At 49.6% G+C, this 22,137-nt stretch overlaps 2 protein-coding genes across 9 annotated transcripts in view; one reads left to right on the top strand and one right to left on the bottom strand.

Annotated features, from left to right (window-relative positions):
* The window catches only part of Pnkd (PNKD metallo-beta-lactamase domain containing), a 68,507-nt gene that overhangs the window by 578 nt on the left and 45,792 nt on the right, over positions 1-22,137 (top strand). Inside the window, exons 2-3 of one of the 2 annotated variants that reach the window (NM_001134753.1) lie at positions 229-397; positions 1,501-1,877. In NM_001134753.1, coding sequence (NP_001128225.1) covers positions 229-397; positions 1,501-1,693 — 362 coding nt within the window. In that variant the 3' untranslated portion in view covers positions 1,694-1,877. Of the gene's footprint in view, positions 1-228; positions 398-1,500; positions 1,878-22,137 lie in introns of those variants that run through there. The other variant, NM_001134750.1, reaches the window with a different exon arrangement.
* Positions 2,638-20,135, bottom strand: Tmbim1 (transmembrane BAX inhibitor motif containing 1). 7 transcript variants are annotated; one of them, XM_039083668.2, is made up of 13 exons: positions 13,031-16,588; positions 12,454-12,855; positions 11,039-11,280; positions 9,828-9,922; positions 9,179-9,243; positions 9,009-9,062; positions 8,524-8,574; positions 7,522-7,561; positions 7,245-7,282; positions 7,016-7,103; positions 5,087-5,182; positions 4,205-4,258; positions 2,640-3,866 (listed from the first exon to the last, which is right to left on the bottom strand). In XM_039083668.2, the coding sequence occupies exons 3-13, from the start codon at positions 11,238-11,240 to the stop codon at positions 3,720-3,722; spliced, it is 930 nt and encodes a 309-aa protein (XP_038939596.1). In that variant the 5' UTR covers positions 11,241-11,280; positions 12,454-12,855; positions 13,031-16,588; the 3' UTR covers positions 2,640-3,719. The 7 variants fall into 7 exon arrangements, with proteins under 7 accessions (NP_001007714.1, XP_038939596.1, XP_017451968.1 ...); XM_017596479.3 differs by having other exon boundaries at positions 12,497-12,707; positions 13,031-16,587; XM_017596477.3 differs by having other exon boundaries at positions 12,497-12,855; positions 13,031-16,587.

The raw sequence follows: 22,137 nt of genomic DNA on the forward strand, positions 1-22,137 counted from the left end.
TTCTGAGTAGAACAGCAGCGAAGCTCACTGCCTTGGCACCAGGGTGAGGAGTCCGCAGTGACGTGGAAGTAGCTTCCAAAGGTGTCACCCGATGGCGATTTTCCCATTTCTCTTTAGATTCTTCACAGCACTTATTACTCCAAACTGCAGTCACTCCCCTTCCTCAAATCTCAGCCCCTCTAACCCTCCCTCATCCCCCATACTGACCTGCGGTACTTTTATTCACAGGGATCCTCTCTGGAGCGACAGCTAACAAGGCTTCCCAGAACAGGACCAGAGCACTGCAGAGCCACAGCTCACCAGAATGCAAGGAGGAGCCTGAGCCCCTCTCCCCTGAGCTAGAATACATTCCCAGAAAGAGGGGCAAGAACCCCATGAAAGCTGTGGGACTAGCCTGGTGAGTTTTAACTGCCCCTTTGCCTACCAGTGGGGAGTGTACTGAAAGGTGTTGGAACCTAGAAACTTCTCCAAGTTGCAAGGGCAGAGCTGAATCCAAGGGAAGGAAATTGCTGGATTCAAGGGATGGAATCTCAGAAGAATGGGGTGAGGTGAGGGTGGAATAATATGTAAAATTGGGGGACAGTGGCTTTTCTTTGGAGCAAATTGAGCTGATCTGATTTGGAGTCGTTGGATTCATCCTTCCCTTTGGGAGCAGGGGTAACATTCCAATCCCAGTAATTAAAATAGTGTCAGATTGTGTTGTATAGAAGCTAGAATCGTTTCTGTGAGTTCTGTGGTTCTGATTCTGGTTTTAATACATATTACTGATTATCAATCACTAAAGTAAAAGGAAGGGAAATTAACATTTTTTCCAGCAAATGTCTGAGGTATGACAGTACTGTGCCATATAATGTTTTAAGCTTTCTGAGGTAAACATTGCACTTTCATCTTGCCAAGCAGGGAACTGAGGCTCCCAGCTGCAATTGTCACCAGCTCTTGTGGCTTCCTGTTCTTTGGCACTTGCCAAGGCCCTCTTTTAGTAGTAGTTACTCTGATTGAGAGTTGGTTGACGTACCTTAGTGGTTGTGCACATGCTTAACATCTTTGAAGCCCTAAGTTCGATTTGCAGCACCGTAAAGAAAAATAGAGAGGTCTGGCAAGGGACACAAGACAGTATATGCAGAGAGGTCCTTTGCTAACTCAGAGCAAGCCTGGGCTGCTTAGGCTATCACACAGAAGCATTCAGCACAAGAGGCTCATCAATATCAGCCATAAGAGGACAGATGAAAAGGTAGGTAGGACCACACTGGGCTTTTAGTGCCCTGCCTTAGGAGTTTGGAGTTGGCCAGGATATAATAGAGAACTATTATGGTTGTCCAAAGCAGGCAGCAGCAGGAGGCTCTGATTTGTGGGTTCCCTCCAGCACTCAGCACAAAGGACAGGTAGAAGTAATATGCCTCACCGCGGCATTTGTACAAGTGGCAAAGCTGGACTAATTCTAGCTCCTCTGGCTCAGTCCCAGTCCCTGCCCAAACCCAGTGCCCATCTCCCCATCCCTAGGGCCATCGGCTTCCCCTGTGGTATCCTCTTCTTCGTCCTCACCAAGCAGGAAGTGGACAAGGACCGCTTGAAGCAGATGAAGGCTCGTCAGAACATGCGGGTGTCCAACACGGGCGAGTATGAGAGCCAGAGGTTCAGGGCTTCGCCCCAACAAGCCCAGTTCCCTGAAGTTGGGTCTGGAGTACAGACCTGAGTAAGGATCATTGCAACCTTGTGCTAGACTTTATTGACTGATGTGTAGCCAACTGTGTTCATTGCTCCTGAGGCCCACCAGAGGGCGCATGATGCCCAAACCGCTGCCAGCACCCACCTCTTCTTCCACATGGTAGAAGGAGTCAAATGCAAATAAAGTTATTAAGTCCTGGCTTGGAAGGGAAGCAAGGCTGAATTTGTAAGCCCCGGGGAGGGGAGGGACAAAGTGGAACTAGCTGCTCATCCCTGTTCCCTCACAGAAGACTTGTCTTCCCAGGAAGGTGGAGTAACCACAGCAAGCCTAGGAACAGGCTCTGGAGACTCATGTCTTAAAAGTCACTGGTTAGGAGGGTAGCTAGCCATCCAGCTTAAAATTAGTTAAAAGTAGTCAGGCATAGACATCTTTTATCTCAGGAAACAGAGGCATGTGGATCTCTGGGTTTGAGGCCAGGGTTCCAAGACAGCCAGAGCAAAATAATAAAGAGGCCTTACCCCAAAAATCAAATGTAGCACTCAGGGTGTGGAAGAAAAAAAATTTTTTTAAAAAGTGCATCTAATTATGTCAGCCTCTCTGGGCCTCCTCTGTAAGAGAAACTAGTTTCCAAGAGATTCTAAACCCATGATCCAGCCCCTTTCCTGTCTGGGGTAAAAATGATAAAGACAGAGCTTCATGGGCAAGTTAGAGCTAGGGAGCTTTTACAGAGGCCTCATGACGTTGAAGTAGTCCAGCAGTGGTCAAGAACCCTCTCTGGATCCAGTACTGCAGGTGTGAGCTCCTTTCCCCAGCCAACTTTTGTCATTTTAGTAGCCTGTCTCAGCCATCACCAAGAACTGGTCCAAGAAAATCTGCTTGGTCCACAGAATGTTTTCCAGCCTGAGATCAGAGGAAGTGACACTTGGCCAAAGCCACCACCTTACAGTTAGGAAAGCCACAGATACTCAGGGTCTTCTTGCCAAACATAGAACTTTATTATATTTCTAGTTGCGTCCCTTTGTATTAGATTCAGAATCAAGTACTGGACAGAATAGCTCTGAACTATGTCCTTGGGCTAATAAGGTTTCTACTCCACCTGATAAACTGGCTTCTATCCCCACCATGGTGCCAGTTGGAGGCACTTGGATTACAGAGAAACAGCAGCTGGCTTGAAGAGGGGTTTTAGTCTAAAATCTCCCAGTAGGAACACAGAACAGATTGAACTTGTGTTGGGGAGGAAGGTTGCTACATACCAGAGTACGTTTCAGTTTCTCAAACCAGAGGGGCACCCAAGGCACTTTCCCTGTCCCCACTCATCCCACAATCCACCTTACTTGCTGACCTCCACCTCTGTGTGTCAAAGCAAAGTAGGAGGTCCCTCTAGGTCAGATTTTAAAAGCCTCAGAAGGCCTCAAGCACTTTGGACCTGGATGGTAGCCAAGATGGGTGCCAGTCAGGGGGACACCATTCTGTGCTACTCTCCCCCCATACTGTCTTTGCTCACTGTCTTTTCCCCTAGCCCAGATAAATAATGGATACGTGTTACTGGAAGATGGGGTTGGAACAGAGAGACCCCAGGGCACAGATCTCTTCTAGCTTCTAAAGCTAAGAGATGCCAAGCCTAAAGAGTTCAGACAGCATAAGTGGCCTATGAGCACTGGAGCTAGAGGTGAAGCATCTGGCTTTATTGGATCCAGGAGGGAAACAGCTCCAGCTCCTAGCCTAGAACCCTGTGGCCGAGGTGGGAGAGGACCCTCTTCACCTCAGAGCTCCTGTGTTCACCGGCTCCCTACTCCCCCTCCACACACACACACACATGAAAAGTTTGGTGCATACTCATTGTGGGTGAAGGGAAGGAGAAACACCTTCAATCTAGTTCTTATCAAGCCCACCAAGGGCAAGAGGTGCCAGTAACCCCAGCACTCATGGCTCTCACAGAACACAGCCAGAGACCCTCCCATCCCCAGGACGGAGAGGAAACTGAGCAGATTACTTGAGGGGAGACAATGTGAGTCCCAGGCCAGTGAAAGGGACATCTCTCTCCCTCTCTGTCTCAGTCTCGATTTCCTACAAGCTGGAGCACAAAGGTGAAGATGTAGACTATATCTGTGTAGATCTGCAGGGCGCCTGTGATGTAGTCCTCTGGGCTGATGGTATGCTTCCGGTTCCCCAGGACCAGCTGCGTGTCATAAGCCAGGAACTGCAGGGAAACCAGACATGAGTGACTGGGAGCTCAGAGTCCAGGGTTCATTTCCTGCCAGCACAGTGTCCTGGACCAGCCATATAGCTCGCTAAGGGAGTCATTGAGGAGTAGTATGATACATGGTGTCTGCCCTTGAGCAGTCCACTTGTCTACCAAAGACTGACACACAGCTGTCACCCAGCCAGCAATAGGAACAGAACACAGTAGGGGTGCCAGAAACTTGTAAAACACCAACATAATAAGGAAGAAAACAATTGTCTATGGCTCCTCCCCACCTCCCAAGCTGCCTAAAGGCCACCATCTCAGCTCCCATCCTAGAAGAGGGACAGACTTACCAGGGTGAAACAGATGGCCCCCAGACCTGCGTAGACCATGTGGAGCCAGTAAATCTGTGAAATAGCACAGTATGGCATTAGGCAGCTAAGCAAAGCATGACCCTAGCAGGCCCTGGGACTCCAACTACAGAGCAGGGAGGTAAGGAAGTTACCTCTCCAGGATCCCCCATCCTACCTCTAGATCCTAGGAGGAACTGAGAATATATGTTATCTGCCAGAGACTGCAATGGCTGTCTGTCCCATAATGTCCACATAACGTCAGCCAAACTGAAAGCTATTCTAAGTCCTGGAAACAAGGCAACTGAGTAGAGTTTATGAGGGACAAGCCCAGTGCATGCTGTTTGAAGAGCCTGTAGCAGTGAGCTCCCAGTAGCCCATGTCCCTGGCTCCTACGGCCCACCCTAGAGACAGTTAGAGAAGCCCTTCAGCAACCTGCCACCCTGCTCAACATTACTGCCAGGTGCCTGTGGACCAGCCAGGACCAGCCATGGTGAGGGGGGCAGCACCTCTCATCCTGATCCTTTCCCTCCAGCCCTATGCACTGCACTTAGCTGACTGGAAGCAAAGAAGGCACCAGAACCAATCCTAGGGCCCCTTCCATCCAGGCTTGAGTGGGTCCTGTCTCACTTGGTTGGTTTGTCTCACAGAACCTGGTCTTGGCTAACTACCACTTCCTGTAGGAACTGAGTGGTGCTATCCAGGACCTAAGGGGCTATGGTTTCCTACCTTTCTGAGAGAAATCTATTATACCTTAACCCAAAAGGACGGTATTGTGTTGGTGCCCACACTGGCCAGTGGAGAGCTGTGTGAGCCAGAGCCCGCCCCTGCTCCACAGGAAGTCTACTGCCTGGGTTCTACCTGCCCTTGTGTCAGGACACTCACATATTCAAAAAACAGCACTACGCTTGTGACAGCACCGGTTACTGCCAACACTATTCCCAGCACACAGATGAGGCCTGTACATGAGGTGAAGTCCACCTAGCAGAAAGGGAGAGAAAGGCACCTGTCAGATAACTGCCATCCTTAGTATCCCAGAGGACTGACTCTGAGCCCCAGCTGGGGAGTCTTAGTGCTGCTCCTGGAGGCATGGCAGTAGCAGTGACATGCTAAGGAGCCATACCATACAGGAAGCAACCCAACAAGTAAAGACATGGGAGCAGATTAGGCTAAGGAAATCTGGTCTGCAAGGGTCTGGGCCCTCCCATGCCTACCCAATACCAAACCCAGAGGTGTGTGTGTGTGTGTGTGTGTGTGTGTGTGTGTGTGTGTGTGTGTGTGTAAGAAGGCAGGATGGCAGTCAGAATGGCTAAGATAAAAAACTCAGGTGACAGCAGATGCTGGCGAGGATGAGGAGAAAGAGGAACACTCCTCCTTTGTTGGTGGGATTGCAGACTGGTACAACCACTCTGGAAATCAGTCTGGAGGTTCCTCAGAAAATTAAATATTACACTACCTGAGGACCCAGCTATACCTCTCTTGGGCATATACCCAAAAGATGCTCCAACATACAACAAAGACACATGTTCCACTATGTTCATAGCAGCCTTATTTATAATAGCCAGAAGCTGGAAGGAACCCAGATGCCCTTCAACAGAGGAATAGATACGGAAAATGTGGTATATCTACACAATGGAGTACTACTCAGCTATAAAACAGTGACTTCATGAAAGTCATAGGCAAATGGAATGAACTAGAAAATATCAGGCTGGAGAAATGGCTCAGTGGGCTGGAGAGATGGCTCAGTGGTTAAGAGCACTGACTGCTCTTCCAGAGGTCCTGAGTTCAAATCCCAGCAACCATATGGTGGCTCACAACCATCTGAAATGAGATCTGATGCCCTCTTCTGGTGTGTCTGAAGACAGCTACAATGTACTTATATAGAATAAATAAATCTTAAAAAAAAGAAAAAAAATCATCCTGAGTTAGGTTACACAATCACAAAAAAACACACTTGGTATGCACTCATTGATAAGTGGATATTAGCCAAAAAGCTCAAATTACCCATGATGCAATCTACAGACCACAGGAAGCTCAAGAAGAAGGGTGACCAAAATGCAGATGTTCCCACTCCTTCTTAAAAGGGGGAAAATATTCATAGGAGGGGATATGGAAGCAAAGTTTAGAGCAGCAACTCAAGGAATGGCCATCCAGAGCCTGTCCCTCATGTGGCCCATAGATAGATAGATAGATAGATAGATAGATAGATAGATAGATAGATAGATAGATAGATAGATAGATATAGCCACCAAAACTAGACAAGATTGACGAAGCTAAAAAATGCATGCGGAAAGGGACTGGATCTCTCCTGAGAGACACATCCACAGCATGTCCAATACAGAGGTCAATGCTAGCAACAAACCAATGAACTGAGAATAGGACCCCCTTGGGGGGAATTAGAGGAAGTATTGAAAGAGTTGAAGGAGCTTGCAACCCTATAAGAACAACAATGCCAACCAACCAGAGCTTCCAGGGACTAAACCACTAACAAAAGACTATACATGGACTGACCCAGGGCTCCAACTGCATATGTAGCAGAGAGTAGACTTGTTGGGGCACCAGTGGAAGGGAAAGCCCTTGGTCTTGCCAAGGTTGGACCCCCGCCCCAGTGCAGGGAAATATGGGGAAGGGCAATAAGAGGGATGTATAAGGGGAACACCCATATGGGGGAGGGGGAGGGGAGAGAATGGGGGCTTATGGACAGGAAACCGGGAAGGGGAGTAACCTTTGAAATGTAAGTAAAGAAATATGTAATAAAAAATTAAAAAAAAAAAAAAGGCAGGGTGGCCAGGGAATAGCCTTCCCCATCCTCACCTTAGTCTGAAAGCAGAAGATGGTGACAGAAATGGATACCACGGCAGTGATGATCATAGCAATGATGACAGCTTTGGTTTCATACATACTAGGGAAAAGGAAGCATTGAGATGGGCCAGAGGCATAAGCCATAAGTAGAGACTCCCTGTGTTCAGGATTGTACCCATAGTCCACCCAGGCCTCCATACATTCCCTCCCCAAGGGCATGGAGGATCACCTCTGAACATACCTGGAAATAGCGCCTGTCATAAAGCCCAAAGCCAAAGTCTGAGGGAATGAGAATGAGGTAAACAGTTAAGAATAGCATGGGCTATTGAGTATGGCTCTTAAGTTCCAGCCCCAACACTGTGATTGCCATGGTCCTGCCAGAGCTGGGGGTCGATGTGACTGAATTGGCAAGAACAGCTACAGAGGAAAGCAAGAGCAGGCCAGGCAAGGACATCTTTCCACAAGGGTGTCCCCAACCCTTCCCAGGGGTAGGTCTCCCATTTCCCTTCTAGACTTACAAAGATGGTTAGCAGGATAATGTTCCATGGGAATCGGCGTCTGGAGAGGAAGAGGAAGAGGGGGAGAGAGAAAGACCCTGGTTACCTTTACTTGCCTTGAGTCCATCAAGTCTTTTTTTTTTTTTTTTTAAAGATTTATTTATTTATTTATTATATATAAGTACACTGTAGCTGTCTTCAGATACACCAGAAGAGGGCATCGGATCTCTTTACAGATGGTTGTGAGCCACCATGTGGTTGCTGGGATTTGAACTCATGACCTCTGGAAGAGCAGTCGGGTGCTCTTAACCGCTGAGCCATCTCTCCAGCCCGAGTCCATCAAGTCTTAACAGAAGGAAGTCCTTAGCTCCAGAGAAATAAGTCTTTCCTTTCCTTAAGGAGGGTACTCGGGTATTTACACAAGGATAATCTGACCCAGTCCTTCCCTGTGGAGACAGCATGGCCAGGACTTGTTTACAGCCCTCGTGTCCCCTGTGTAACTGTGACAAAGTCACAAAATCTCTCTGAACCTTGAGTTCTTCCTGATAGGAATGTAGTAACTTTCCCTTTTGTGTTTTTAATTTGTGTGTGTGTGTGTGTGTGTGTGTGTGTGTGTGTGTGTACATGTACATATGCACCACAGCACACATGGAGGTCAGAGGACAGCTTGTGGGAGTCATTTTCCTTCCAACATGTAGGTCTCGGACCTCAAACTCAGATCACTAGGCGTGGTGGAAAGCACCTTTACCTGTTGAGGCATCTTGCTCCCCCACTCCCGCCTCCTTTGATTTTCTTTTCTGTTAATGCTCAAAATGGTCCATATCTTGTATATATGATTCTTACATATCTTGTAAGAGATATAGCCAGGTGGACATCACATATTCCTCTGTAACATTACTGCCTCCTGTCCCTCATAGGTAGTCATTGTAGATCTCTCTCCACTATGCAAACCCTTTTCCTCTTATAATGCTTTGTCTCTGTCCTACTTTCTACCCTCCTCTTGTCAGAGTCTCCAACACTCACCTGGGTCCCTGGCAGCAGACAAGGATCAGGTAGGTGACAATGAAGACAGCACTGGAGGAAGAGACAGGACATAGCTATAGGCCAGAACACCCCTCCCCTCCCCCAGCCTGCTCTGAGCCCAATAGGAGCGGCATTCAGCACCCTGGGCTTTTTGACAAGCTTCTTTCTTTGTAGGAAGCAAAGGCAAGATTGTCTCAGCAAGAGTGCTGAGAAGCCTGAAACAAGGTTTGGATCTGAAGGCAGTGCAGGGTGATCAGAGAGAGCCTGGGCAGCACCATGAAATCTGCATTCCATCACCACATGTCTGCCTGGTCCTGTCCTGTCCTAGCACTCCTTGATGTTACTTCTCAAGTCGTCGTTCTGCCCCTGCCTGGAGACTGGTACAGTTTCTGGGCAGCCCTCTCTCCTAGGGCATAATTCTGCCCTAAACAAAGCTGGTCAGCTGCCTCCTGTCCCCTCCCATCCCAGCAGCACCCTGTACTCACTAGGACACGTAGTACACCGCCACATTGCTCCTCACATATTCACTGACTGGTTCCCTGTGAAGCAGAGGATGCCGAGAAAGGAGTCATACGGTGGTTGTCTGCCTCCAGCTGACAGCCACCCCTCCATGGGCAGCCAGCAGGTACCCAGGCTGGGAAAAGGAGAGACTCACACAAAGGTGAAGACAGCAATGATGGCCACAGTGATGAGCAGCTGGACAGAAATGATGCAGTACACCTAGAGCAAACGGCAGGGACAGCTCACATCTCATCCTAGCCTCTTCCCGAAGGACAGCCAGCACCAAGGCCTCTGCCCACCTCCCTCACCCCCATCGTGTTAGTGCTACAGCAGCCTCCTCTTAGCTTGAAAGGCTCAGTGCTTAAGAACACATATTGCTCATGGACCTGAGTTCAGGTCCCAGAAACAGCACCAGGCAGCTCATAATTAACTATATCCAACTTTAGCTCCAGGAGATCTGATGCTTTCTTCTGGATTCCTCGGATACTGAGCTCACATGTGTTCACAGGCACACGCGTGCGTGCACGCACGCGTGCACACACACACCTTAATTCAAAATAAAACCAGTCTTGAAAAGATAAACAACAGTAATTTAGAAGGCTCCACTTTTCGGGTCCTTAGAGAATCTTCCGTGGCTGCAGTCTGGCCTGGAAGGGACCCCTCTGCCACTCCAGCTGTTTCCTGGCCCTCTGGGGGATCCTGGGGGATCCCTTTGAGGAAGGTGCAGAGGTAGGCAGCTAAAATACTTACGTGGAATATGTACCTGCTCCTAGACCTCCCCTAGGCCTCAGCCCATTTCTCACCTTTTGGATGAAGGTATGTCGGACTTTCCGGTCATCCCATTCTCCAGGACCAAAGCTGTCACTTCCTGCTCTCTCCTCCTCACTATAGTCATGGCCTAGGATCAGAGGAGATAACATCAAACCAACTGGGAACCTAGGACACATAGCCTCCATCTCAAAGCAGCCCTGGCCTCCCTGTCTCAAAGCAAGGCTCAGGTACCTCCGTCCAAAAGACACACTTGTAACTCACACTCTTATCAAGGTCAAGTTCTCTAGGCACCCTGGGAGGGACCCCAGCTAGGCTTAGGTGAGAAAGAGCTGTTCGGTCAGCAGACATCTGCTGCAGGCTCTGTGCCCAGCCTGCATATTTGGAGACAGGATAGTGGTATCACCATCTAGGGAAGCAGCTGATATCTAGGGAGTGGAACTGCCTGGCAGAGCAGTGGCCTTGGGAGTAGAGGGCCAGAGGAAAAAGAGGGGAAGACTACACAGAAAGTGGGTACAGGAGGGCACGGGCTATGGTCTACAGCAGGCTTCACGATACACAGTGGTCACCTGTGATATCTTAAGATCTGCCTCAGAATACATGTCCAGTAAGAGCTGGCCATACACTCACTGGCTCTGGGACACTGAGGCTACTGCAAGCCACCAACATTCCACGGATGCCTCTTTGGGAACTACTTCCAAAATCTACCCAGAAGGAGTTGAGGTACAGCTCATAGGCAGAGCATATGCTTAACATGTAATGACCTTGAGTTCAGTCTCTCATACCAAAAAGAAATGCAAAATCCACCCCCAGGAGAAGAGGCTTACTATATAGTCTAACCTCACCTTGATAGACCAACCATGACATTTTGGCTGTTGGCAAAAATCAGACTGTATATAAAGGATGGAGATGTGTCAGCCCTAGGATATTAAAAAAAAGAGTGCTTAGGGTTCCTAAGGAAGACATGGCGCCCACACAGGGGCAACAGCCTTGGTAAACAACAGAAATGGTCTTTAGGCAACCACTCAGCAGCCATTACTTCCCCAGCTACCGTCTCTGGGTATAAGCTCTGGTGGATGTCTTAAGGCCCCAGTCTCCTTACTGTACAGAGGCCAGCAAGTGACTGGAGAGAAGAGCAGGTTAAGGGGAAGGTAGGACAGGAAGAGGAAAGGGTATCAAAGGGAATGAAGGCTTCCTCAGCCCCAAGCTCCACCTTGTCCCCCCCAAGCCACCCTCCATGACTCACCGTAGTTCATGGGCATTGGATGGACAGGAGGAATCGGCTGTGGGTAGCCAGCAGGGTGCCCGTAACCAGGTTGAGGGTAGGCGGGGTAGGCAGGGTAACCACCAGGCAGGACAGACGGCTGTCCGTAGCCCCCAGGAGGTGGACGGCCAGGGTACAGGGGGTTGTGGTCCTCATAGGGAGGTGGGGCAGTGGGATTGGACATGGCCACTCAAGGGCTGAGGGGAAACCCTAGCTTCTGGGACCTGCAATAGGAAACAAGCAATCAGTCATGAGTTCCTGGCTGCTCACTCCACCCTTGCTCCTTTCTAGGCTATGTCTGTAGCTTACACATGCCACTCACTGCCCACAGGCCACCACCCCACTGGGCCAGCCCTGGGCTTCTATCATCTCTCACAGTAGCCTTTATCTGGGGCCTCCCCTTCCCTGCCACAGGAGAGTAGGAGTGGGGATTAGTCAGCCAACCAGCCAGCACACAGCTGAGCATCAGAAGAGAATGGCAGGAACTCCCTGTTCTCCTTTAAGGAAACCTTGCAGTGCTGGCTTGACAGCAGAACCAGGGAAGAAGCTACATGGCCCCTAGAAGAGCTTCCTGGTGAGTCACAGGGCTGGCCAGCTAGGACCCCTATGGGGTCAACCCAGCCCCCTAGCAGCTGGCTGGAGCAGCTGGCATGAGGGCCAGATACAGGGTGGAGCCAAGCTAGAAGCTGGGCAGGAAAGAGGAGGAAGAAAACAATCCCACCACTGTGCCAGAACTGCCAGGCCCGAGAGGGAGGGGCAGGGCAGGCAGGAGACAGGACTCTCCAGTTCTCATCCATCACAGAGGCATGTGGCAGCCTGTGCCTGCTGCTCCCTTCATGGGTCCTGCCAGGGAGTAAACAGTGCTCCGGAGCTCCATGGAAAGGGGTCTCTAGAGTCTTCCCAGCAGCAGTGGCAAGGAGGGGCAAGGAAAGCAAACTGACAAGTGAGAGCACAGGATGGGATGCCTCTGACAGGAGAGCCCGGCAGCTTGCTGGGAAGCTCCAGGCACTAGATTCACTTCAAGTGAGCTCAAGGCCCAGCGCACACAGTCCTCGAGCCAGCGGTTAGGAACACACCCCGAATGGAGGCCTTGGGGTGTGTAGTATGTGTCCTTCCTTCTTTTTTTTTTTTTTTTTCCCTTTTTTTCGGAGCTGGGGACCGAACCCAGGGCCTTGTGCTTGCTAGGCAAGCGCTCTACCGCTGAGCTAAATCCCCAACCCCGTGTCCTTCTTTCTTTGCTGTCCTCTAGGCCTCCTCTGCCAAGTCCATCACAGCCTGTGGGCTCATAATGAAATGACAGGCGCATCTAGATATGGCTTAGGAGACAAGCTAAGGGAGTGTGTCCTTACTTCTTTCCTAAAACCACCCCTTCCCATGTCACCCTGTGACAGAGTTACCCCTGCTCTACAGGAAAGACTCGCAGATCCAGGTCAGCCGCACCTTCAGAGCTGCTGCTGGAAGGAGGAGAGTCCCAGCTTCTCTTTCCAGGGCACCCAGTGCAGCTCAGAGATCAAATAGAGGACGTTCACATCTCCTCTCAACAGGATTTATTCAGAGGGAAATCAGTCAAGATCGAGTAACAGGCCAGGTCTCTGAGAAGGTCACACTGAGGAAAGCTGTTCTTCATCTCCCCAGAGAAAAGAAAGCCCTTCTAGACAGTAAGGGTGTGAGAAGTGAGCCGGGCAGGGAAGCATGGGAGTCAGGCACTGGGGGAGGAGGGGGCAAAGCAGCAGGGTAAATGACACTCGGAGTGGAGAGTCTAAGATCAGCCACTGGAACTGGTTTGGAGAGTCCTGAGTCTATAAAAGGACAGAGCAATCACAAGCAAGATAAAGGAAGCAGGTCTTTCCTGCTCCAACCTTTGGAGCAAAAGCCTTGTTCTCCTAAACCCTGCCCCTCCCTCTCCACAGCCCCTTCCGAGTCCATAGAAAGGGTGGCATCCTGGTGGATGGGAAGAGGGACAAAGCAGGTTACCTTTGGTATAGAGGTGCCTGTCATTTCATTATAGCCCTTATTTCAGTAATCTAGATCTATCTGACATCCTCCATTGGGATGGTGGTGCAGGCTGATGGTTAAACAGTCCTAAAAGGCACTGCCAGGAAAAGCCCTGTTGTCAGAGTCCCAAGCCATGATGTCACAATGACCTGGCCCTTCACTCTCACAAGGTTTGTGTGAAATGGGGTAGTTGAGTGATCTCAGGGCTCAATGATGGCTCTAACAGCTGACTGTGACCCTGGGAAACTGACCACGCAGGGCCTCTGCCTTTTGTTCAGCATGCAGGGGCCCCTCCCTCTTCCCAAGTGAGAGGCCACAGTGACTCACTACCTGGGATGGGGCTCCAGGGTCTAGGGTAGCTCAGCTGCTGACTCATGGGCCTCCCTCCAGTACTCCCTGTCCCTGCCCAGTCATGCTGGTAGTCAGAGGAATTTGCCAGTGAACCTGCCTGATCCCAGCATAGTTCTCTGAGTCCTCCACCACCTGCCCTTTTGAACCAGGGTCCTCACCTGGAAGACGTTCAACACCAGTTAACAGTGCCTCCCAAGGAACCGTAAAAATTAAGGGAGAATATACACAGCGGGCTGGAGAGATGGCTCAGCAGCTAAGAGCACTGGATGCTCTTCCAGAGGACCTGGGTTCAAGTCCCAGCATTCACATGGCAGCTTACAACTGTATGTAATACCAGTTACACCAGGAGATCTGGCACCCTCACACAGACATACAGGCAGGCAGAACACCAATGCACATAAAATAAAAATAAATTAATTTAAAAAGAAAAGGAAAGAGAGGCCTGAGCTCTTAGAACAGTGCCCAGCCTAGCCAGGGATACTCTGTTTTCAGTTGTGACTTCACTACCTCCGTAGAGCATGCCAGCAGGGGAACATTGCTATTACAGAGACACCGAGATTTAGGGAAGTGAAGAAAGTTGGCCAGGGATACCTCACCAGGGTATAACGAAGTCAAGGCTTACCCCCAGGCTGACTCTGATGTCCTTTTTGAGTCCTTATTTGGATAGTCTATCTGTTTCCGATTTCTCAGCCATTTCCCATGGCTTTGGCTCAGATCCTCCAGTGGTAATAGCAGGATTACACAGAATTGGATCCCTAACAATTCAGCCCTCCACAGTGCACTCCGATCCCATCCATCAGCACACGGAGACTCAAAATGTCAGAGACACCCACCCACTTGAGACAAGTTGATCCTAGGCTACAACACAATCCTGGCTGTCTGACCCTGGGTGCAAGAGAGTAAAACTCTTGTTTTGTACCAGCCAGAAAGTTGCCAGCCTCTGCCTCACTCACCACTAAGCCACAGCATGGACAATACCTGTCAGACCAACAAGAACCTCTGGAACCCAGAGCCCCCAATGTGGCTTTTAAGCAGGCCCCAGCTCCTGCATGGCCTCCATGAGGACCCTTCCACCAAGCCTTCCACTAGGGCTGAGGTCTGGGGCTAGCATTGCCCTAAAGGAAGTGGTCAGTCATTCTTTAGCCAGCCTGAGGCATGGGGACTAGAGAAGGAAAGAAGTAGGAAGAGGGACAAGGGCAGAAAAGAGACCTGGAGACAGAGTACAGATAAGGCGGAGTCGGGTCTTCTGCACCCAAGGCTGTGAGGGCTTCACAGGCTCCAGGGACCACAAAGAACTGAGCATTTTCCTAAGTTGAGAAGGCATCCAGTGTCTCTGAGCAAACACCAGCTTGTGATCAGTGTCCAGACTGCCCCATCCTCGTAGTTCCATGCCTAGACTTGTACTTTTTTCTCAGGTAATCCATACACATCAGAGAAAACCCAAGGCTCTCCCTGACTCAGTCACAGTGGCGGCAGCAGTGTGTACTAGGCCCAGACAGCAGGATTTGTGGGTGGCCAAGGTTTTCAGTGTAGAATCTGGGGAGGCTGTTCCCTACTACATCCTGGTTGTCTCAGGGACCGGCTCTGTACCTGGCTTGCTGAGGAGGTTAGACTCTGGCTCCAGCTCTCCTGTGGCATATAAAATGTCTGGAATCTGTAGCTAGAAGACTGAGCTACTGGGGTTACAAGCAAGAGGGTGTGTCTGGAGGGAAGGACAGAAAAGAGCAGTCCAGGCAGCTTTGCCTACCTGAATGCCAGAAACTGATGCCCAGACCAGAATGGAAAGAATTGCTCAGCGTGCATCTCAGGAAGCCCCACCCCATAACCAGGTCTCCATGTCTAGCCTCTTCCCTCCATTCACCCTAAGAAAACACCTCCCATCCCAGCACATAGCCACTGGGCAGAGAAGTGAAGGAAGCACCCAGGAACCCAGAATCCACACCGTACTCTTATGGCCTCAGGATCAGATGTGAAGTAGAGGGATGCAAACACTGATGTCAGCTACAATCAGGAAACCCAAGAGTTCCAGCCCAGGACAGGCCCTGTTGGCCAAGAATTTGGTACTTCATGCCTCTAATTCTAGCAGAGGCAGGGGGACCTCTGTGAGTTCAAGGCCAGCGTGTTCTACATAGCAAGTTCCAGGCCAGCCAGGAGATGGTAGTGAGATGCTATCTTGGGGGAGGGGTATGTGTTAAGGAATTTAGAAATTTCCTTCCCAGCCTGGCCCAGTACCTGAAAGCTCAGCAAAAGAGCCACAGTTACCAGAATACAGCACCCTCTCCAGTTCCCTCATTATTTCTTGCTTATCCTGCCAACCCCATTACTCCAGAGTCCAGGCCACTCCTCAGCTCCTACCTCAAGAGTCCTTAACTCTGGATCCACAGAAGCAGAAAGCCAAGCCCTAGAGAATATGGGAAGGCCCAATCCAGCAGCGTCTCCATCACCCTTATCTTTGAGGACAGAATTGTACTGTGGGGTTGTAAGATCCCAGGCACATCACCAGTTAGGGTGGCCTTGGTATGCTTATAAAGAAAGAAGGCCAGGTGGTGGTGCGTACTCCTTTAATCCCAGCACTCAAAGGCAGACAGATCTCTGAGTTCGAGGCCAGCTTTGTCTACAAAGCAAGTTCCATGACAGCCAGCACTACATAGAGGAACCCTGTCTTGAAAAACAGAAAGAAAGAGAGGGAGGGAGGGAGGGGGGGAGAGAGAGAGGAAAGGAAAGGAAAGGAAAGGAAAGGAAAGGAAAGGAAAGGAAAAGAAAAGAGAGAGAGAAAGGAAAAGAAAGGAAAAAAATAAAGGCTGGAGAGATGGTTCAGTGGTTAAGAGCACTGACTGCTCTTCCAGAGGTCCTGAGTTCAAATCCCAGCAACCACATGGTGGCTCACAACCATCTGTAATGAGATCTGATGCCCTCTTCTGGTGTGTCTGAAGACAGCTACATTGTACATTATATGTAATAAATAAATAAATCTTTAAAAAAGAAAAGAAAAGGAAGAGCAAGCAAGCAGGCCAGGTGTCGTGGCTCAGGCCTTTAATCCTAGTACCTGGGAGGCAGAGACAGACAGATCTCTTGAGTTGGAATCCAGCCTGGTCTACATAGTGAGTTTCTGGACAGCCAGACCTACATAGTGAGACTCCGTCTCACAATTAAAAGAAAGAAAAAAAGAGGAAGCCATTACCAGAGCTGCTGTTATTTTTGACCCAAAGGCTCGTCCCACCCTGCCCCGCCCCAGTTATGTTATCTCCAGGTTAGGAGGGGAGACAAGCAGAAGAACAGGAGTATTAAGCAAACAGCAGTGGAAAATCACAGAGGGGTGGGGAAGGAAGAGAGAGCCACCTAAGAGTTGTAAGGTCAGTTATTAGTAAGCAGTTAAAGTACTTCTGATGCTCACGGAAGTCACACCTCCAATAAAAGTGGGATTCCTTTTCCCATCTTTGCCTGAGTCTCCAGTGTAGGAGCAGGGAGCAAGTTCCATGACAGCCAGCACTACTGCTGGTGTTGACACTGACCCCAATACATGAATTGGGGTAGCTCACTTCCAACTTTCAGGCTTCATTTTTACATCTGTAAGATGAATATATTCTAGGCTGAAAGATCAAAATCCACTGCAGCCCTGCCAGTTTGATTCTGCATAAACAGGCTAACAGGATAAGAGAGCTTCAGAGCAGAATGACATACCCACCCCATGCACACGCACCTGGGAATCTACACACTGACTGGGTGCCTCTAGTAATGTGCAAGGCATATACAGAGGCCGAAGCACATGGCAAAAGGGTGACCATTAACTTTCACTCTCTCCCCCTAAGATGCTCCCACTCTTCACAGCCTGTGTGATGCTGACCCAGGCAACCCATTATACAAGAACCTAACCCTAAGAAAAACCCATGTCTCTACCCATCTCTTAAAACCCTATGCTTCCACCAACCTGTCCCTTAAAACAGTTGTACTAAAACCAAGCAAAAACATCGCAGTGGACCAGCAGGTTAAGGTACTTGCTGCCAAGCCTGACAACCTAAGTTGGATCCCTCGAAGCCACACAGTGAAAGGAGAGGACTCACTCCCTCAAGTTGTCCTCTGGGCCTCCACATGCATGCACTCACCCACGCACACAAATAAGTAAATAAAAGTTTTAAAAAGAACCACACACGAACAGGGCCTGGTGATGTACACCTGTAACCTTAGCACTAGGCTGGCTCAAGCAGGAAGATGACAAGTTCAAGACTAGGGCCATAAGAACCCATGGATAGGAGGACCAGACTTGCCCTCGTTCTCATATCAGCTGAGTGCCAGGATCCCCTGGAGGGTCTGCTCCCACCCTTAGGTCCAGCAGCTACTGGAACCTCTGTGGTAGGATTTACAGCATGGCTTGGAGGAAATCTAGGCAACACAGAACCAGGAAAGTAGCATCCCTAAACATCACCTGGGAAGTGCATTGGCCATCCTACAGACAGACATCTTACCTCCCTCCATGACCAATGCATTATGCCCACGACAAGTAGAGGCCTGTGGACTTCTACATCTTGTTCCTATTCCTCCTTTGAAACAAGTCCCATTTTGGCCTAGACTCCCAAAGTCTTAGGTTAAGGCTGGAAGATTCGATCAAGGTCTGCTCTTGTTCAGCATCCCCAAGAGAACTGAAGGCCCTCTGAAGATTGTATGTCCCTTCAACTGTGGCTTGTTGAACTATGGTCTCACTCTATAGCCAGGCTAGCTTCAGGTCTGCAGCCTGGCTTTCAGTCCTCCTTTTGCCTTTGTCTTCTGAAAAGAATGAAGCGCCCCAGTGTTATTACTGTTTTGTGAGGCAGGTGCTTGCCCTGTACCTCAGGCCACTCTTGCCTCAGCCTCTGGCATGAAAGGTGTGCACCACCACACACTCGATCCTGGGCTTCTACTCTGTCTTAAGGGCTCATGGTGAGAGGTCTTGGGTTTGGAGGTGCTCTGCTATAGATGGCTTCTCTCTGAGGATCCCCCATTCTTAACGAGGAAGCTGAGCCTAGGTGCCTATTACCCTAGCTCATGAACTTCTCCAAATGCTTGCCAACTAATGTGTTATTACCTCTCTGATCTGCTTAGTTTTACATGAGAAGCCCTGAAGTCAGACAACAGATCAGGAGACCTTGAAGCAAGGTCTCACTTCCCCTTGAAACTATAAACCAAGACCAGGGCCCCATGACTGGAGAGGTAAGAATGGGCAAATGAGGAGGAGATAAGTATGGTGGCCTGTTTGAGGCAGACAAAGCAGCACAAAGAAGCACCTGGCTGGCCCTGCCACCACTGGCCAGGCCAAAGACACCAGCTTTGAAACCAAAGCTCACCACTGAGATAAATATTTCAGAGTCTCAGAGAACCAGACACCTGACAGACCTTCCATGACAGTTATCCCCACTTATCTGGTGTTTTAGGTTGACCCCCAACCCCATGGGTACCACCACCCATTGGCCACAGTGGAGTGAGTGACTGGGGAAGGAGGCCTCAGGGGACAGGACCTGGTAAAGACAGTTCAGGCTTTACCTGGCAGAGAGCCTTCCTTTCCTTCCTCCTGTTCTGGTTTCCTCCCAGTCCTCCCGGCCTGTTTTTCTTTTTCCCATTTCCTTGTTTCATTTTTATTTTTACTCTGCCCTAAAGAGGGCAGGGGGACGGGGGCGGGGTGGATGTTTTTTGGGGGGGGGGGGGATTACAGCTTTCACCTGTTTTAGTCCCAGCACTTAAGAATCTGAGGCAGAAGTATTGCAACAAGTTCAAGACTTGACTGAGCTACTGAGTGAAACTCTCTCTCTTAAAAAAAAAAAAGGTCATCAAAGGAACAGGGACAAGGAGTAGGCCAGGCTAGGAATAGGAATTGTCTCTTCTCTAGACCTACAGGTTGGCCCACTGGGTTCACTGCGCTAGGGCTCCCCTTCCCCCTCACCTTAGATCCTCATCACCTGTCTTTGCGCGGCTTGGAGACGCCAGGACAAGCTCGAACAGTCCAAGTGGGGTCCCAAGCCCCTGACTGGCTCCCTCCTTCCCTCTCCCCACCAGCTGAGGACCATGACAGCCTCCATCTCACTTGCAGCACGGCCACTCTGGGGCCCCGGAGTGGGGGACAAGTTCTCAGACAAACAAGCCACTCAGCCACTGTCTGGGGCACCCAGCAAGATGCGGGTCAGCTTGCGGGTGCGCACCGAATGCGGTTGCGCCATAAGCCCCGACCATATGCCCTGCCCAGGCGCACAAGGAAAGTGAAGACCAGAACGGGCAGGACGAAAGGATTCTACTCTGGCTTCTGTTCACGACTGGAGCCGGCCCGCGCATGCCAGAAAAGTTCGGACGCCCAGGCACAGCGCTGCCCCAGGCCGTTTCCATTCCCCGCTGGCCTCGGGTTCCCACCTCCGCCGGCCGCAGCCCCCTCACTTGCCTGCGCTGTTCCGGACCCTGAGAACTGCCTGGGCCTCCGGGCGATGGCGAGGACTGGGCTGAGCTCGGCTGGGCTGGGGCTCCGTGCCCCGCCCCGTCTCTCTCCGCCGCCAGTGGGGAGGAGCCGCCAGCCCCCCGAGGCCGCCAGAGAGCGCTGAGGTCCACTTCAGACCCCAGCCACGAGCCAGGTGTGAGTGGTTCACATTTACTGGAAGCAACGCTGGCTCGCGGATGAGGACAAAACCCCAACTCACGGGAAAAAAAATAACTTCTTTCCACCAATCCCAGAACCCACTCCAGTAGGAAGCACTGCTTATGAGTCGTCAGTGCCTACATACCAGCGATTTGCACTAGGGTCTTTAGAGCAAACCCTATTGTCTTAAAAGGTGTTATTGTTTTTTGATTTGTTTATTTGTTTGCTTATATTCTGAGTAAAAGGGCGATCTCGCTATGTACCTCATGCTGGTCTCCAGCACTTTGTCACTCGGCCTCAACCCAAGTGTTGCAGTTACTGACCCTGGTTTCACTTAGTCAGATTTCACTGATTTCTTTTTCTTTTTAGTCATTAACTGATCTTCAGCACAACTTTAGGTTTAGGGGCGTAGCTCAGTGGTAAATCTCTGGCCTTCCATGTGAGAGACCCAGCTGGGTGTCATCCCCATCACAACAAAACCAAACAACAGAAGAATAGTTTCAGTGAAGCACAATATTGTATCACATGGCTGTGCTGTGTTTATATCAATTCATTCTTAAAACTTTTTATTTCATAAAAAATTATTTTTAAGTCACAAAAACATCTGTGATGAATAACAATTCTATGCTTTTAAGCTAACTGCCTTTTTCAAGTTGAAAACTTCAAATATACAAACAGAGGCAGAGACTCTGAGCTCTGCTTGGAATCAGTCATGTGTCACTTAATGACAGGGATGCATTAGGTCAGGGAATGTCAATGTTGTGCAAGCCTCCTGGTGTATTTGCACTAACAGCTCACTATGTGTCACTGAGAAGTAAAAATAATCTTACTGGGGGCTGGAGAGATGGCTCAGAGGTTAAGAGCACTGACTGCTCTTCCAGAGGTCGCGAGTTCAATTCCCAGCAACCACATGGTGGCTCACAACCATCTGTAATGAGATCCGATGCCCTCTTCTGGTGCGTCTGTAGACAGTGACAGTGTATTCATATAAATAATAAATAAATAAATCTTAAAAAATATAATCTTACTGAAGGCGGCAGGCAGTATGCTGGCTGAGGAAGCAGGAAGTCCTGGGTCCCATCCTCTGCTCTGCACTGTGGAAGTGCTGTAAGCCCATAATGCCAGATATTCCAGGAATGTTAACAGTAAATAACTTACCTCAAAGAGGTTAAGAGGAGTCAAATATGTAGCCATGGTCAAGGAAAACCAATTTATGTTATCCAAAAGTCTGTGTTCCAACATGGTAATCATTTGGTAAAGTTTTGGGGGTCAGGAGTTGTCTTACTTAAGGTTTTACTGCAGTAAACAGACACCATGACCAAGGCAACTCTTATAAGGACAACGTTTAATTGGGGCTGGCTCACAGGTTCAGAGGTTCAGTCCATTATCAAGGCAGTGTCCAGGCAGGGGTGGTGCAGGAGGAGCTGAGAGTTCTACATAATCATCTGAAAGTCACTAGGAGAAGACTGGCTTCCAGGCAGCGAGGAGGAGGGTCTTAAACCCACTCCCACAGTGACATACTTCCTCCAACAAGGCCACACCCTAATACATTCCTGGGCCAAGTACATTCAAATCGTCGTAGGGGTGGTTTGATTTGGTTTTGGTTGTGTTTAAAGGGTCTCACGGTCTCACGTAACTCTGCAATTCAGTATGTAGACTAGGCTACCCTGGGATCACAGAGACATACCTACCTCTGCCTCTTGGATTAAAGCTGTGCACAACCACAAAGTTTGAAGAGGGTTTTATATTAGCAGAACCAAACAATAAATTGTAAGTTGAGGCACTTTTCAAATGGACTGTTGGAAAAACTAGGTAGGCCATTATAGCAAAGTGGGGATATCTCAGCTGTGAGCCTCGGAGGCTGTCTGATTATAATCAGCCTTGGGTTAGCAGAAGGGTTTTATCTGTTAGTCACTGAATGTTAGGTCAGACACAGAGGTAGACAAGAAATGGCCACTTAGGGACTGAAGATAACCCAAGATAAATTATAGTTAGGCTCTAGACCAGCAAACATTCCACCCTCTATACAGTCACTGGGATTCTAGTCTCTTCGTCAGCCTGCTCAAAGGCTCAGGTGAACATGCAATTTCTTTCTAAGAACTTCTGTTCAGAAGTAGATGCAGAAGGATCGGGATTATTCTCA

This window comes from Rattus norvegicus, chromosome 9, assembly GCF_036323735.1.
Source record: "Rattus norvegicus strain BN/NHsdMcwi chromosome 9, GRCr8, whole genome shotgun sequence".
In the NCBI taxonomy this organism is placed as follows: domain Eukaryota; kingdom Metazoa; phylum Chordata; class Mammalia; order Rodentia; family Muridae; genus Rattus; species Rattus norvegicus.

Coding starts and splice junctions, on each gene's coding strand:
- Tmbim1 (NM_001007713.1), bottom strand. CDS start 11,240: ATGTCCAATCCCACTGCCCCACCTCCCTATGAGGACCACAACCCCCTG. Junction 7,104..7,244: donor ATGACAGGCGCTATTTCCAG/GTATGTTCAGAG, acceptor CCTTTTCCCTAG/TATGTATGAAACCAAAGCTG. Junction 3,867..4,204: donor GGGCCATCTGTTTCACCCTG/GTAAGTCTGTCC, acceptor GTTTCCCTGCAG/TTCCTGGCTTATGACACGCA.